Below are 15696 nucleotides of genomic sequence, written 5' to 3'. Positions count from 1 at the left end.
GACGTCGTGAAAACAAAAGGCAATGAGTAGCAGTGACTCGTAGCTCAAGAGAACAACGGTCAGTGACGATCGAACCCGGTCGTGATTAGAGGCAACGCCTCTCACCGTGATAACGCGTGAAAAGTGATATGGCGATAATGTAACGCCATTACTGTGAAAGTCATACGAAGACTTTATGAAAGTATGTAATTTAATAACAATGTGATGATGTAGTCGCGTGTATGTCGTGCGAGAGAACTTGAGGCGATAATAATTAACCGTTTAGTTTTTATTAAATGAAATATAGAAATTTATTTACAGAATATTACCCATTTGTACATGATTGATGGCGTTTAAAAGTCAAACACAGCAACTTAAACCATGATACCAACAATGTAGCCAGTGGAACAACAGCATGATTTTCATCGCCATTATATTGATCTGGGCTTAGAGGTAAATTCATTTTTTTTCATTGCTGGATTGAAATTGTTGGTGTTTGTGTGCCTAACTATAAAAAAAAGCACTGACCATATTGCACTCTTGCGAATGTGTGAAATTGAACATACTAGCCGCACATCATTAATACTACTAACATAATTCTAGTCTAGTTTTCCAAATTATTTACAAGTGTTCGCAGGCCAGATACTCAATCATGCGTTGATCGCTCACTATGGTCAGTCGCAACCGTACATAACTTTTCACACTTTCTCGTCTTTTGATCGATCGACATGCCTTTTGCATTGTTCATTGTTTTTACACATCGCTTAAGGCCTTGAGCACTTTCACACAATTGTCCGTCACAATCTTTTGCGAAACCTATCGACATGTAATACTAATTTGTTACGAAACAATACACAGTGCGCTCGTACACAGTGGTTACTTAAGTCGTTAAAGTCAGTTTGCGAACGAAAATCATTCGTGTCCATTCACTCATTTGATTCTTCGTTTGCCTCACGTTCGAAATTCACTTTTAGGGAAATCATAATCGTTATTCTTTACTCTATTGTCAAGTCACCTCTCCGTAGGCAGTTGAAATCGTGTATCTTTTTCATAACGATTCTCCAACGCAGGTATGAAGGATATGAGTTTTCAGTAATTGCCGGTTTGTTTTTTGATACAAAGACCTGTTTGTCTCACGTCCATTCAAAGCGGGTCGAAGAAGCGTAAAGCACCCCTGTACTGTCAGACTCTCAACTCTACAGCTTTGTGCTCTTTGATACTTCGTTTGTCACGTCTAAGGATAAACTCTTGAGGGCATTCAATTTTTTAACGTAACTACCGTCCAGTTCGGGCCTTCCGTTGGCATCGAGCGACTCGTTGGGTCCCAGTTTTCCCCTTGGTTCCTGCACCGCTTCGTTGGACGTCGCCTGACTGCAGCCTCCAAGCCTCGAGGTGCTGGCATAAAGCCTCTTTCGGCCAGGAAGCATTCTCGAGAATTTCACCGCCAGTGGATGAAGCAAGTGCTCCTCGTACCTGTCGGCTTCGTCGTCGGCGGTAAGAAGGCTCACGACTGTTCCAACAAACACCGTAATGAAGCTACCGATGAAGGCGTAGTACATGTAGGTTATGCTGTACAAGTAAGTTAACCCATCCAACGGTTCTGATGCGAATTCACTGATCGTTGCGACGGTAGTCGTGGCGGACGTAGTGCTGATTTCTTGTGGAATAAGATCCAAAATGGCACCAGGCCTCATGATGTGATCGGAGAAGCTGTTGTTGTGGCATCCCGCGTCAGAAAGCGGAAGCGTCTCGACCGTCTTGCTGACTGTCAGACTACCGAAAGTTATCCAGAGCGTGATCACGTGGCTGGAGATCATTCCGGCTGCGGCACCCTTCCAGTTAGCACAAGGGACCAACATAGCGAGGATGAAAACTCCTAGCAATGGCCCGGAGGTCGCCGATGTCATCAGCATCGACGATTCGATTACGCCTGAAAGCATTCCCACAAGGAAACTGACTCCCATGATCACGAAGCCGTAGAGTATGCTCAAGAATTTAATGATGTTCAACTGCTGGGTGTCTTTGAGGTTGCTCAGTGCGGGTATCTGGCTGAAGAAATCTTCCCAGGTGACCGTTGCCAGAGAATTGAGGTTCGATACCGCCAGGCTAAGGGCACTATTGAACAATGTCGCCATGACGAGTCCTAGGAGACCCGGAAGGTATACGAACTTGTCTTCGACATAAAAAGGCAAGATTTCGTCGAATTTTGATATGTAGCCGCGTGTCAGCGGGTCGCAGTCCGCGTAGCTCGCAAAGATAACCATTCCAACTACCCAGGACAAGGAAAAGAGTACCGTTATCACCGGAATGTTCGCCATCATTGTTCTAAAACAAAATTACGAATAAATTAGCTTCTCAAATGACAAGTTAAAATTCAATCCGGACGAACTGCATCGACCACTACAAGTAGTTGGCTCAATATTTGGACCAGAAGTTTTTACCACCTAGTGTAAATTACCACGAAAGGGTTTGTAATTTCCGGAAATTGGCACTAGTGAGAGGCGAATGCACTTACTTGGTCACTTTTCTCTTGCTACTCATGCTGCAATATCTCTGGACGAAGTTCTGCTGGCATCCGAAAATCGATAGACTCATGAATAGCTGTCCTACCACAGCTGAAACCGTAGCCACACGTACAGTAGGGTCTAGATTGAAGCTGGAATGGACGAAGAAAAAAACATTAGAATCTTACCGTGGGGTGCACAATATTAAATACTATACAGTCTCAATGCGTCGAAAAACCCCATGCAGTATCTACAAGTCCAAGTCGTACGGCTTGAGGTGCATGACAATTTTCTGTATAACTACTCTTATGAAATTTATAATTATCGAGAACATAAGGAATTTCCATTGTTTGGCATGAATCCAAAACACAGTGGACGATTCAATTCAGTAATAAGATATTCCAAGAAAACTGTTCACGAAATTAATAGTTCAAAATAACTGGCTATTTACTAGAGGACGAACAGCAAACTCAACGGTGCATGCAAAGGGCCCAACAATTCAGCCAAACGGAATGCTTCGCTATTTCACACCATGCGATATATAAGAACTTCATTTGTCGCTTTATCGTCACAGAACTGTGATCAATTCAAGAGTAAATATAAGCTGGAAGCCTTTATTCGATAGTGAAACATTCCACATGAAGGGCGGAAGTTTGATGGCTGATTCTGAGACTAAGAAATGTGTGGTGTCGAATTTACTTTGTTTGTACTTGAGGTATATTCAAAATGTTGGAGTGAACTGTATAGAAATTATCTATACAGCTGGCTAGTTTCATTTATTGTTGGAATTAGGTATTTGTCAATATTGACATGAGGCCCCATGTTGCATATCCGAATGAATCTTGTAATGTATCAAATTTTATTCTGATGTATGCAAGGGTGAGATACAGAAAACTTACTCGAAGAAATCAAGACGTCCTCTTTCGGCGGTAATATTCAGTACAGCGCCAACTCCACCCACTTCGAAGACACCTTGCATTATCATAGCAAGGCAGATGCCAATCATCGTTAGCCCCTGAATGACGTCACTCAAAATGGCAGCCTTTAGACCACCCTGAAATGCAAAAGAGTTGGTTATTCGGGCTTCGACTGACTGGCGTCCTAATGTTTATATTGAAGAACATTTTCCATGGTCTATTTTCTTCAATCTTAACAATGTTTATTTCCTACCATCGGCAAAATATACTCGCAGCGTTACACTTTGAATATCACGTTAACTCTCGAACAGTTTTTGACACTATATTACCATATCACGCATCAGGGGTGTTGTTAAGTCCTGACTGTATCGCGTAATTCGAATAATATTTACATGGGTAAGAACGTAATGTTGTAATTGTGTTCCTGTCCAACTAAATTGTACAATTCCAGTTTAATAGTTTTTCGTAATTTCCGTATGATTTTCTGGTAAATAAACCGGTTTCGAGCCTGAAGATATCAAAGAAAAAAAAAATAAAAAAAAAAAATAAATAAAAATATCGTTAGAATTATCATTCGCGTGCAAATCAACGAGGTTTGAATTTAATTGGTTCTTCCAGACGAATGAATATTACACGTGTAATCCAGATTCGACAAACGGGCGAAAACTCATACCCACTGGATCGAAATGTTCTTCGAACCGTGCAACTGGTTAGATAGTTTTTACACGTTAGCGTATATATAGTTGGGAACTGCAGCTCGATTCGTCATAAAATGAAGTCTCTTCGAACAGTCTTGCCGCTAGTACCTACGTACCTATCTACGCTACCGTCTACCCTCGACTATTCCCCGCCTTTTCGCATTCTTCGTTTTCCTTTTAACTTTCATTAAAGATCTCACTCCGTATCTACCGGTGCTTGAGTCACCCGTTCTGCATTTAACGATCAGAACGTACATTTGTGTCGCGTACGTGACTTGAAATTTTCACCTTTATCTACTACATACTCCCTTGAATGAATCGTCCTCACATCGTTTCCTTCGTGACAGTGGAATCCATGCCCTTTTCTCAGAGACAATGTTGAGTTTATCGTGCATATAATAAGAGATAAGATAGCTACCGATGGTACTCGAGTAATTATCACCCTCCATCTTATGAGAAATGTATGCAACGAATCCGGAGTTAAGGCTTGTACACTCAAAAGGTGATCGTTACAAGTGTTAGGCACTGATTCTTGAGTAATTAAAACATGAATCTTGTCGTGTTTTCGCACGGATCAATTTGATTAGCGGTGTTTGCCTAGTACTTAGAATCGCTACATGTGTGAATAATCACGGTAGGCATTACAGGCTGAAACGCGTGGAACCAATTACTCATGATATGAATATTAATTTCTATGAATTTTCAGCACCGTTTACCTACGTCTATTTCAACGACGTGACGATGAACAACAAAGTCCTTAATCAGTTTTAGCCCTGAAGCTGCAGAATCCATCCTGTGACTCAGGATTCGTATATTTGAATTCTGATAGTGAGGTATTCTGCACGAAAACCGCGAGTGAAGAATATTATTCTACGGTGTTGACACGAAGTGCAGGCATCTTACGTGCGTTATTACAAAGTGGGTAACACTTCAACCCTGACACGATGTTATGTAAAAATCTGTTATATATGCAACCGAATCGGTACTGTAGAATGCAATCGATATTTCAACATTACCATGACAGTGAACACAACAGCGATCATCGTGATGGCAATTATGCTGGCCCAATAAGGAAGTCCGATGACCGTCTTCAGGGCTACACACGGAGTGAACACAGTCACTGCCAAGTTCAGTAGACTACGAATGACGTAGGAGAAGCTGGCGAGACAGCGCACTGTTTTAGAATTGAACCTGTAAGGGTAAGCATCAGTTAAAATAACTGCATCATGTACGTGAAATGACGAAGGCAGCATGATCGGTGATGAATTTGGTTGGTCGGTAAATGTTGTTGGCTTATTTCGGTTCAAACAATCGTATAGACAAGGTTATATGGATATTTGTATTTCAAATTACGCACATAGTTCCTCATCATTTAATTAATGTCGATTCAGTTAACTCATTCATAAAGTATGTGAACATCTGTCAGGTGATTGCGTAGGTGACGATACACCAGACAAAATGGGTGAGCTAATATATTCAGAATAACACTGTCTGTCAGCTGTAGAAATACATCTGTTCTAATATTACGTCTTTCAACTAGAATACTTCTTACTTGCCTAGGCTTCCAAATTCAAATACTTTGTTTACTATTCGGCTTTAATATTTACACTGACGAAAATTTCTTTACATATCGCTACTGGAAAATTCTGGATAAATGGGTATTATGACTGTAATGGTTTGAATATTGTTGAATTCACAAGAAAATATGGTACATGTAACAAATTAGTGTAATTGTAGCTACCGATTTCACATTTTTTGCTTATTGCAACGTTAAATTTGTTTGCTCACAATTAATTCAATAGATTTTTTCAGCTGGTCAAGGCATTAATATTAATCTATTTTTAAACCAACATCAAATACACCAAAATCAAATAGTAACGAGAAAATATAGTACTAGTAACCGTTATCAAAAATAAGTAGAGCACAACAAATTTTCTAGTCACAGCACAAAACTAATTGTCAGTTTATACCCAAAACTATAATTTTTTTAGCCATCGTGAAAAATGAAAACATTTAATGACTATTCGGTAATGTGAGCTATAAATTTCTCATGCAATCAGTGTGGCTTTGCTGGATTTATTTCGATGTCTGGTGAAAACCGAATTTCAACTACCTGTTACTTTATGTCTATAAAGTATTGCCGATAGTCACATCTTTAGTGCTAAATTTCAACGCGTTGAAATTGTAAATAGACATAATGCAATCTAAGTTGTGTTGGAGATTTGAGCTAGCTTTGAACGCATCAATTTGACGAGAATTAATGGATCCCATTTTTTTCGTCACAGTCCAGACTAGATATGATACGTTGTAAAGACCCTACACATGCACTAATTGTGTAATCATGTAACTTGACAATGCTGCCAGCTGATGATGATCAGCAGCCGTCAGTGCTCAGTGTTGATAAAATGTTATTGTTGTTCGTCGCATCGCAATGGAGGAAGTGACTGCGGCTTACCTCATATCCAAGTACTGGTACACCGAAGTGATGCCAAGATTGTAGTAAACTGGTACAAAAATGAAACAGACAATGGGATATGCCAGCACCATTCCGTAAAGAGTCTCCCACATCGCGCTGCCTCGGTAGTAGAGCTCGGAAGGATATCCGAGAAAGGAGCGGACTCCGAGTGTTCCTCTTGCTATGGACAACATCATGGCTGCCATGGAGACAGTTCCAGTCGCAAACACGTAGTCAGCCTTCGTTTCCTTCTTTTTTGCACGGAATCTTCCCCACAAGGGTATGAGGAAGGAGGCAATAATACAGACGGCGAAGACCAGGTAGTCCACTACCATTGCTGATGCTTCCATCGCCATCTCTGGGATCTCTTTTCTGAAAACAGAACAAATGGGGAGAATGATACGTTCTTATCAAACATTCTTTCAGGGTGTCTTCCAATTTTTTCAACAAATTTTAACAGACTCAGAATGCAGAAACGGCAAAGTTGGTGGTACACGATATTCCGTGCGGACAACAATGGCAAGAAATAAGATCTGGAGTTGAGAGGTTGTTGGCTCTAATGTAATGGAGCCACGGAAAGCAGATATTCTTTGAACCAAGATGCAAATCGTTTCGTATATTATCACGAATGATTTCTTGGTAAAATTTAGTACCAGCTTGAAGTTTGTAATCACTTACGAAGCTTTCTTGGGCTGATCGCACGAAAGATCCCAGAAGGTACTTTTGTAACTTTTGAATAGCAATTTTCTTTACAATCTAATTCATGATGAAAGGCACGTGCTTCTGTGGTCATGTAACGGCGGTGCCCACTAATCACTTGCTTGTTGAATCGAATAAATTTTTGCCAAGTTCAAACACCAAGGGAGCTCAACGGAAATCAAATGCTAACGATGAAACTTTAAGGACATTTCAGTTCCAAGAAAATAAAAAAAGTAGTTGGATCATTGCAATACTGATGATTTATTTCAGCTTCAAGCGATAATTTAAAGCAAAAACATTTTTTTTTTTCGTGATTTTAAATTTTTTCGTGGATTTGTTCATCTCTAAAAATCACGAGAGTATATGGAAAAACAGTGTGTAAAAATTTTCATCAAACAATCACAGACTTGGGTGTTACTGATGGTATCAAATCAGTGCAATTACTTCAAATACTGCAATATTTATGGAAAACCATATTAAATTTTGAAATATATACCAGAAAAAAAATACGTGACAATCTATTTTTCACGAATGCTTATGGGATACATATGTAGAGACAAAGGATTCTTTGAACAGAACATCGAGGCAGTCAAAAAATTTTAGTTATACTCAGATTTCGTATGTGGAAATATCTAAATTCCCACAGTTATTAAAAATTGTACGTGGGGGCAAAAGGCAAGAAAACATGAAAAAATATCCACACTAGGTATATGTCGAATAAGATTCTGTCCAAATCACAATGATATATGATCACTGACCTGTTGGGTTATCAGCGACAAATAATTTTCTACGAAAATGTGGTGATTATTGGGTCTGATGATCTGAAGTGAGACTGGGTGAAACTTGGATATAGTGGGCTGGTGATTCAATGTGTGTATATTGTATGACGTGATCAACCAAGAAATTGTAATGCCACTCGATCGAAGAGCCGTCACGAACTGGCTCCACACATGTTCGTTGCTCTTTTTATATCATTATGCTGCTCTCGCGACTCCTTATCTTAATTGTTCGTCATCTCCACTGTACAAGCGATGTGGGTATAATCCTTGGGCCCTTCGATCGAGTGGAAGGGGAACGGAAAAGAATTCATGCTCCTAATTATTCACAATTTTTTCTTACGATAAAGCATCCACGTTTTTCGACATTTTCAACATTTTTAGCAAATTTATGAAGCGCCAGTCCCAAACATTCAACGCTGTTTTTCTTCTCATTAAACATTCCGAAGGAAAATTCCACTATAGTTGCGAGTGTACAAGTGTGTGACTCAAGAAGATCGATGCGCGTCTTATTTCGACTCTGCTTGAGTAGTTTTTTGCAACAAACGATCCACCAAGCCAATCCTCACCATTATCAAGTTAGGGATAAGTTTTACACTGTTGAAAATGTCATATCAGCAATTGCCTCTAAAAGTTCACGCGTTTCGAAGCAGAAGATTCCAATTTCTTATGGATTTGGGAACTTCTCTCCGCAACCGCAGGCATGGTTTCAAGAAGACATTGATTCGCTGGTAGATCCAAGTGCCATGACAATTTTGTGATGGCTTGCGTGCGCATAGCTCAGATTTTTATTGGATGAGTGTGCAAATGTTAGTTGACCAATGGACCCATCACAATGAATATTGAAGGTAAAGCTCATCACATGGGGTTTGACTCGTTTTATTAAAGTACCCAATCATGCCCAGTGTTCCCTTCCTTCCAATGCCAACGTATTTTGAAGTGGTGGCAATAGGAATTGGGCAATCTTGCGCTCAACCTGGATCAAGATTAGCCGTCGAACGCCATGGATTACGCAATGCTTATGGGGATGCTAAAGTTCGGTAACCCATAGGTTCAGAAATGTGGAATAGCTTCTGATCAAATCAAGTCCTCCAAGGCCAGACCGATTTTCGTTTCCGGGAAGTTGAAACGAGCAAGAACTGACCAATCGAACTAAAGATGAATTGGTTCAGATATTTCATGTGAAAATTACTGATACTTTCGAATGGTGATAGTATTGAGTAGACTGACCAGAAGACACTGCTCAACTTAGCCAAGGTGATAACTGAAAAATTTATCTCGGCCAAGAGGTCTGTTTCTCAAGTCACGTGCTCAGCGAGAAAAGCTGGAACTCTTTACGGGGACTTGGTGCTCTTTGACACGAAGAGCTTCCATTCTCCTGGAAGTATCTTCTGAGAAGATTTCCACGCATGCTGCATACGAATTCTGATGTGAAGGGTAGAATCTCAAAGGGGTGCCCCCTCTCTCCGCGTCGTATCTTCAAACGCTGTCATCCTCCGCCACCTTTCACCCCAATATATGCTCGAAGTTCCCCTGGGGCATCTTCGGCTAAGTTAGCTTGCTACTTAGCGAGCGCAGATCCTACACACGTGCATGCAGGATGTATCGTGTCTTCGCATCTTGAGCATCAAGAGTAGTTTTCATTCCCGCTTATATTGCCAGCGGCAACAATCATAATCGACCCAATAGTGAGCAGCTGTTCACTGAAATTGTGGGTTGATTGAATCGAGTGCGTTTGTGGTCCAATGAATTAATGGCAGCACAATATACAAGGATAAGATTACAATTTGTACATGTAATCAGTCTGTGTTACTTTTTACTCTCTGCTTTATCCCCGAGGTAAAAAATTAATTGACCTCTGCAAGATGATATGCACGTGAGTTTGTTTCTTCGATCGTACAGGTCCGGCCATCGCATACGAAAAACACTTTACGCGAGTGTTGAATTAACCGTTGATATTACTTTCAGAGTTTACTGAATTGAGGATATTGGTGGTTTACAGTTCGTTATGGGGAACCGTTACTGACGCTGAGTCTAGACAATATTATGAATTGATTATGTTTAAGGAGGGAACCCATTTTAGACCGATCGAAAAATCGTCTTTTTTTTATTGCATGAATCGTTAGTATAACTATTCAAGAATATGTGGTCAAAATTTCAAAGCAAAATTCCCATTAGTTCAAATGCAATCAGCACTTAAGTGACCGCCCGTCGGTTCTGTGAAGAAGCGCACGGTAATTATAACGGAGCGGTCGCCCAGGCCCTTCTTTTCCAGCTACCTGCCTCAATACCGCTGTGCTATTGAATAATAGAATGACGCATATGGGCAAGAAGAGGGATTGCTATATGGTGCTGGAATAGCTGATTAACCGGTGAGCATTTTTTATAAATAATTACTGCCTTGAATTTCTCGTTTTCGCTACATTTTATTTCAAACGCGGTTTTCTCGAAACGACTTTTTTTCGACTTGCGTACATTCTAGCTCAAAAAGTTATCGATCAATCGTTCTGAAATTTGGTGTAGATATTCTTTATTCAATTCCACGTGATATGAACCTAATTCGGGGATTATATTGTTATTAAAAATATATGTTTTTATGCAAGAAAGATGAAAAAATATAGTATAAAAACATGACATTGTGTTCAAACACCTCAAAAACATGCAATTTTCAATTTGTTTGATCAAAATTAGGTTAATGTTCTTAGAAAATATGTTTTTAATGAAAAAAAAAATCCTGATGATTGCAGATAAAAATTGCAACGTCAGGGATGTACGCAAGCCAAATGCTCGGATGGTAATCGCCCATGGACTGCACGCGGTAACTCCACTATTTCCGGCGGAAATCATTTGAAAAAATTTCAAAGTGTACTTGAAAACATAAATAAAATATCCTCCAAGTTTAAACATTTTGTGATTATTCCTTCCTGGTTAAAAAAAATCATGAAAAACAGCAAAATTTCGACCTCATAAACCGGTTTCCCCCCTTAATGTACCACTGTAAAAATGTTGTACAAATGCATAGCATACACTAAGTCGAAGCATACTTCCAATGTTACACATATTTTTAAAAACACTGAACAAAATTTTTAATTTCCCTTCAGAGTGTACAGAAATCTACAGTCCTGTTTTATTTGTAAACTGATTTTTTTCATTCGAAAAGAGCTTTTAAAAAAATAGATGTGTTTGAAATATTATTATAGTAATTGCACTAGTTTCACATATTGTAACTATTTAAGCTCAAAGCAAATAAGACTGATTTTCGACGGAAACTAAAAAAAAAAAACTACCGTTTATTTTTAATTTATTCTCAAAAAAATGTTAACTGAGGTATGTGTCCCCTTAATCTGCACAGGGCTACCAAACTTCATCTTTTGCACTTTTGGTGTGTGAAATGAATTCAACGTTGTTCGTACGTCACTTACTTGAGAAAATAGCGAGACTTGCCGAGGGAAAACTATTTTCTGTGACGTCACTGCGATGTTATAAATGCACGGTTCGATACACACACGAGTCAAGAAATCCCTGTACGTATACATGCCATAAATCCGTCAAAAGCCCTAATATTGTTTAGTTTTTATAAGCACAAAGTAGTCGAGTTTATGACGAAGGTAGCGCAGGTAATATATTGTTGGATTAGGCAATTTCTCTGAGTTTGGTATATCGACAGTAAATTCTGAATTTCATCAGTGATTACGTAAAATGCATCTATCGCTGATTTGTCAAATACATGTCAGTGAATCGTGAATTAAACAATCTCACCATTGCATCGTATGCAACCGTTAAAAATGCTCCTGTTTCTTGCTCGAATGTTGTGTACACAAGCAACCATTTTTTTAATATTCGTTAACACAAATTACGATTACAAGGAGAGTATCAGACTTCCGAATCAAGGATTTTTCTGAAATTCCAAGGGTTCTTTTTTGGCCAAAATGTGGAACTTCTGATGCTCAGTTCCACCCATTGGGCTTTTTTTTTTGCTCAATTCACAATGAATCAGGTTGTCGAAAATTTGCATTTTAAACTTCAATATGCTTCTGAAATGATAATATATTCGTTCACAATTGAATATATGAGAGCCTGTAATCGAAACTAAAATAGAGGGCAACGAAAGTTAATATTCAAGACGAAAATACACGATAGGTTTCGTTTATTACATATAACGGCATTTGGCTCATCGAATTGCTAATTTAATAAATTTTCACTGTAATGAAGAGAGGTGGAATGGATAGAACTACAGACCAGAAGCTCTATATTTTGGGCCAAAGAAGCACGCTCAAAAGTTTCAACAGAATCCTTGATTCGAAACTCTCACACCTTCCGTGTAAGAAATTTTTTTAATATTATGAGTAAATAGTAAAATGATTGAAACAAATCCGGAGTTTCATAAAAACAAATAAAATAAAATCGATAGTAACGAAGTACATGGTACAAAATGATCATGGTGCTCCTGATGGTTTTTATTCCTTTACACATTTGTCTTATCTTCAACTATATATCCCGGCAGTGCAGCCAATAAACTTAGCTTAAGAACACTGCGTAATAAGAAAAAAGAAAACATTTTTGTTGATCTTGTTGTAACACGGATGAACATTTTTTAGATTATGTTCCATCCTTAGGGCGTTGCGATCTCGCAGCGAGAACTCGGTATCCTTTTGAGAAGCTTCGGGATCTTAAAGCAATGCCACACGCTTGTCGTGTACAGATACCGTTTTCATACCTTTGTACACATGCCAAGAATAAGCATAAAATACTAAAAAATAACATCGATAGATCACCTCAGTCCTCTAAAGATTCGCGATGAGCAAGATGAACATTTTTGCCACAAAATTCCGATCGTAGGCTAATCCAAGAGATAAAGAGAGCCGCATGTATGAAGGCAAAGCGAGTGTTTTCGAAGAGCACGTGACAGCCAAGCAGTCGCATGTTTGTCATTTGGTGTTGCAAGATAAGTGAATTAATTACACTTCATTTAGCAGAGTATTCCAGCGATAGCCTCGTAAAAAGAGGTTATCTAAACACGTCTCGGTACGATTAAATCGTTCGATTTTACAAGAAAATTTTACCATACCTTCCATCGTTAAGATTAACTCTCTGCACATAAATTTGATAGATAAAATCCGAATGCCGATCTACTTAAAGATTATCGATGATGATTGAAAGTAGATCGATTTGGTGGCTGAAAATCGGCACTGCTGTTACTGAAACACTTCTGTATTCGTAGCCGTTAAAATAAATCTAAAATATTTGGCCCCCGTTCAAAAATCTCTTTTCACACATCGGCGGGAACTCTCATGCGGAATGGAATCAATCGAAAGGAATAATTCAATGCAGTTTAAAATCCGATTCGATAAACGAATTTCGAGGTTGCGCACACACAAAACTGCAGCGGCGTTTACTCAACGCCAACGATTTCACCGTCTCATATATGTATATGTATATCTATATGATATATCACATACCTTTATAAATATACGTATACATATCACCTATATTCATAATACATGTATAGCGTTTTTCAACAATCCTGAACCGTTGCCGTTCGGATCCGTGTCCCGATATCCGTGAGCGAATTGTTCGTTCGGTAATGCCAACGACGACCATAAATTTTACAGCCAAAATCTAGGTACCCGACAATGGCAACGCCGGCTCTCTCTCTCTCTCTCTCTCTCTCTCTCTCTCTCTCTCTCTCTCTCTCTCTCTCTCTCTCTCTCTCTCTCTCTTCAGCTCGCCTCGTTGTCTGCCGGTACTGGTTTACGTGCAGGTAATCAAAGTCCAATCAATGAAATCTGAAACGACAGAACTGTCCACTGCACAACTGTATATGGTTACACGTGAAATCCGAAGCAGAACACGGCAGCATCTGCATCGATTGTCCAGCAATCGATGTTCCAACCCATTTCGCGCAAGGTGATTCGGTTATACCAATTGATATTATATCGGGTAAGGTTAAATTGAATGAGGTTTGGCTCGGACGAGAAAAATTCCGTCGTCCGTTTCACAGAGAATCCGATCGAATGTACTTCTTGATTTAACGTAACGCAAATTATAAGCCGATTACAATCTCAACAATTCTCATCTTTCAGTTAAGCCGATCGTCAATCCATACATACGCGTATACAACGTTAGCGCTATTGCTAGAACAAGATCTTGACTTATTTCTTAGCAAAAGATTAATCACCTTTCTCTCTTAGATACCGTGCGAGAAAATCACCACTGATCGAGTAAATTACAAAGGTATCTAACGATGCCTTTGATCATAGTCTGGCCGCATGATTACACCCTTTATGAATAACGAGTGGTAATTATCCGGCGGTGATTCCTCTCTTGCGGCTATTGTCAGCTATTTGAAAGACGGGCTTACCCAGAAACTTAGTTGTTTGCACAGGGTATAATCTCCTAATGAAACACTATTCTTGTAGTCATTCCTTGATCGACTTTTCAAGTGCAACTATACGTACATGTATGCAAGATCGCAAGACATAGGCTTATGTCATTTCAGTATACCTACCTATTGAATTTTACATCATTAGAGCAAAAATAGTTTCAACACAACAAGACATATCGATTGCTACTCAAATTTTCGGTGTTAGATTATGAAATTGATCAATAAACATGCTTCGCATACGTTAATGTATAAAAAAAAAAAAACATACGACTTGTAGACAGTGCAATTTTCAGTACATAAGAACTTTATGCGCTGGACTAGGCTTCGAGTTACTTCATGCATTCGGAAGACTAATAAACCAATACTTCAATTGACGAGATGATGAGAGACGCTTTATGTACGATTCCAAATGAATGCGCATGACTTCTTTTATCTTCAATTGGCTGCTTGGATGCACGTGAGTAGATTCAAATGGTCTCACATGACATCGAGTATGGTTGACCCCTTGTTCAAGAATAAAAAGACACTAACACCCAAGTCGTAATTAATTTCATCGTATAGTGGGAGTATCAGCGACAATCAGGCTATTTTCAATTAGGATCTGTTTAAAAAATAGCCCAATGCCCATCTCGGGAAGTGCTGCTAAGGTCGGTGAGGAAGAATTTTATAGCTAGGTTTTGCAAAATCTACAGGGCTACAAATCATACTGTTAAAATTGCCAAGTATGAGAGATCAAATATGAATGACACTGCCGCGCTACGGAAATTAGGAGAGTTCCAAGGATTAACTGGCGAACATTGACATCGACGAAAAAACTAGAATGTAAGTTCCTGCGAATGTTTAATTTTCAGTCATCTGCAGATTTTTTTTCCCATAAGAATCTGGTGCGCAAACTACCAAATCACATTGGTCATGTGCTTTGATCTGTCGGACTTTTGATTTCATTCAAATTAGCTGAATTCTGAGACGAATACATTATAAAGCTTGGAAAAATTATTCATGACGTTTACGCCATTGTCGCCAAATTTCTCTCCGTCTTTTTGCGACAAGGCGATTTGTAATTTCTTCTACACCCGTCTTTCTCCTATTCCAAGATTAAGACCTTGGGAATTGGTCCGCAGATATTGCGGCTGCAAAATAACTTATTGAGCCAAAGTACACTATTCGTGGTTAAGACGGTGAGTGAAAAAAGACCGAGAAAGTTCTGCGACTCGGAGAGACAAATTTCGCAGAGCACAACACCACTGGATTCACCATAAGGCAGTCGTAAGCTCAGTATAAAC

The 15696-nt window shown here is 39.2% G+C and overlaps 1 protein-coding gene across 3 annotated transcripts in view; it reads right to left on the bottom strand.

Moving 5' to 3' along the window:
* Positions 1-253: 253 nt before the first annotated feature.
* Positions 254-15696, bottom strand: part of LOC107221982 (sodium-coupled monocarboxylate transporter 1) — a 78216-nt gene continuing 62773 nt past the window's right edge. For 2 of the 3 annotated variants that reach the window (XM_015661173.2, XM_046729718.1), the window contains exons 2-6: positions 6554-6925; positions 5115-5289; positions 3383-3537; positions 2495-2635; positions 254-2304 (exon numbers count right to left, since the gene is read on the bottom strand). In XM_015661173.2, coding sequence (XP_015516659.1) covers positions 1176-2304; positions 2495-2635; positions 3383-3537; positions 5115-5289; positions 6554-6909 — 1956 coding nt within the window. In that variant the 5' untranslated portion in view covers positions 6910-6925 and the 3' untranslated portion in view covers positions 254-1175. Of the gene's footprint in view, positions 2305-2494; positions 2636-3382; positions 3538-5114; positions 5290-6553; positions 6926-8010; positions 8191-15696 lie in introns of those variants that run through there. The other variant, XM_015661174.2, reaches the window with a different exon arrangement.

Source organism: Neodiprion lecontei, chromosome 1, assembly GCF_021901455.1.
Source record: "Neodiprion lecontei isolate iyNeoLeco1 chromosome 1, iyNeoLeco1.1, whole genome shotgun sequence".
Taxonomy (NCBI): domain Eukaryota; kingdom Metazoa; phylum Arthropoda; class Insecta; order Hymenoptera; family Diprionidae; genus Neodiprion; species Neodiprion lecontei.
Note: the sequence above shows the minus strand (reverse complement) of the source record. Positions and strands in the feature narration are given on the sequence as shown.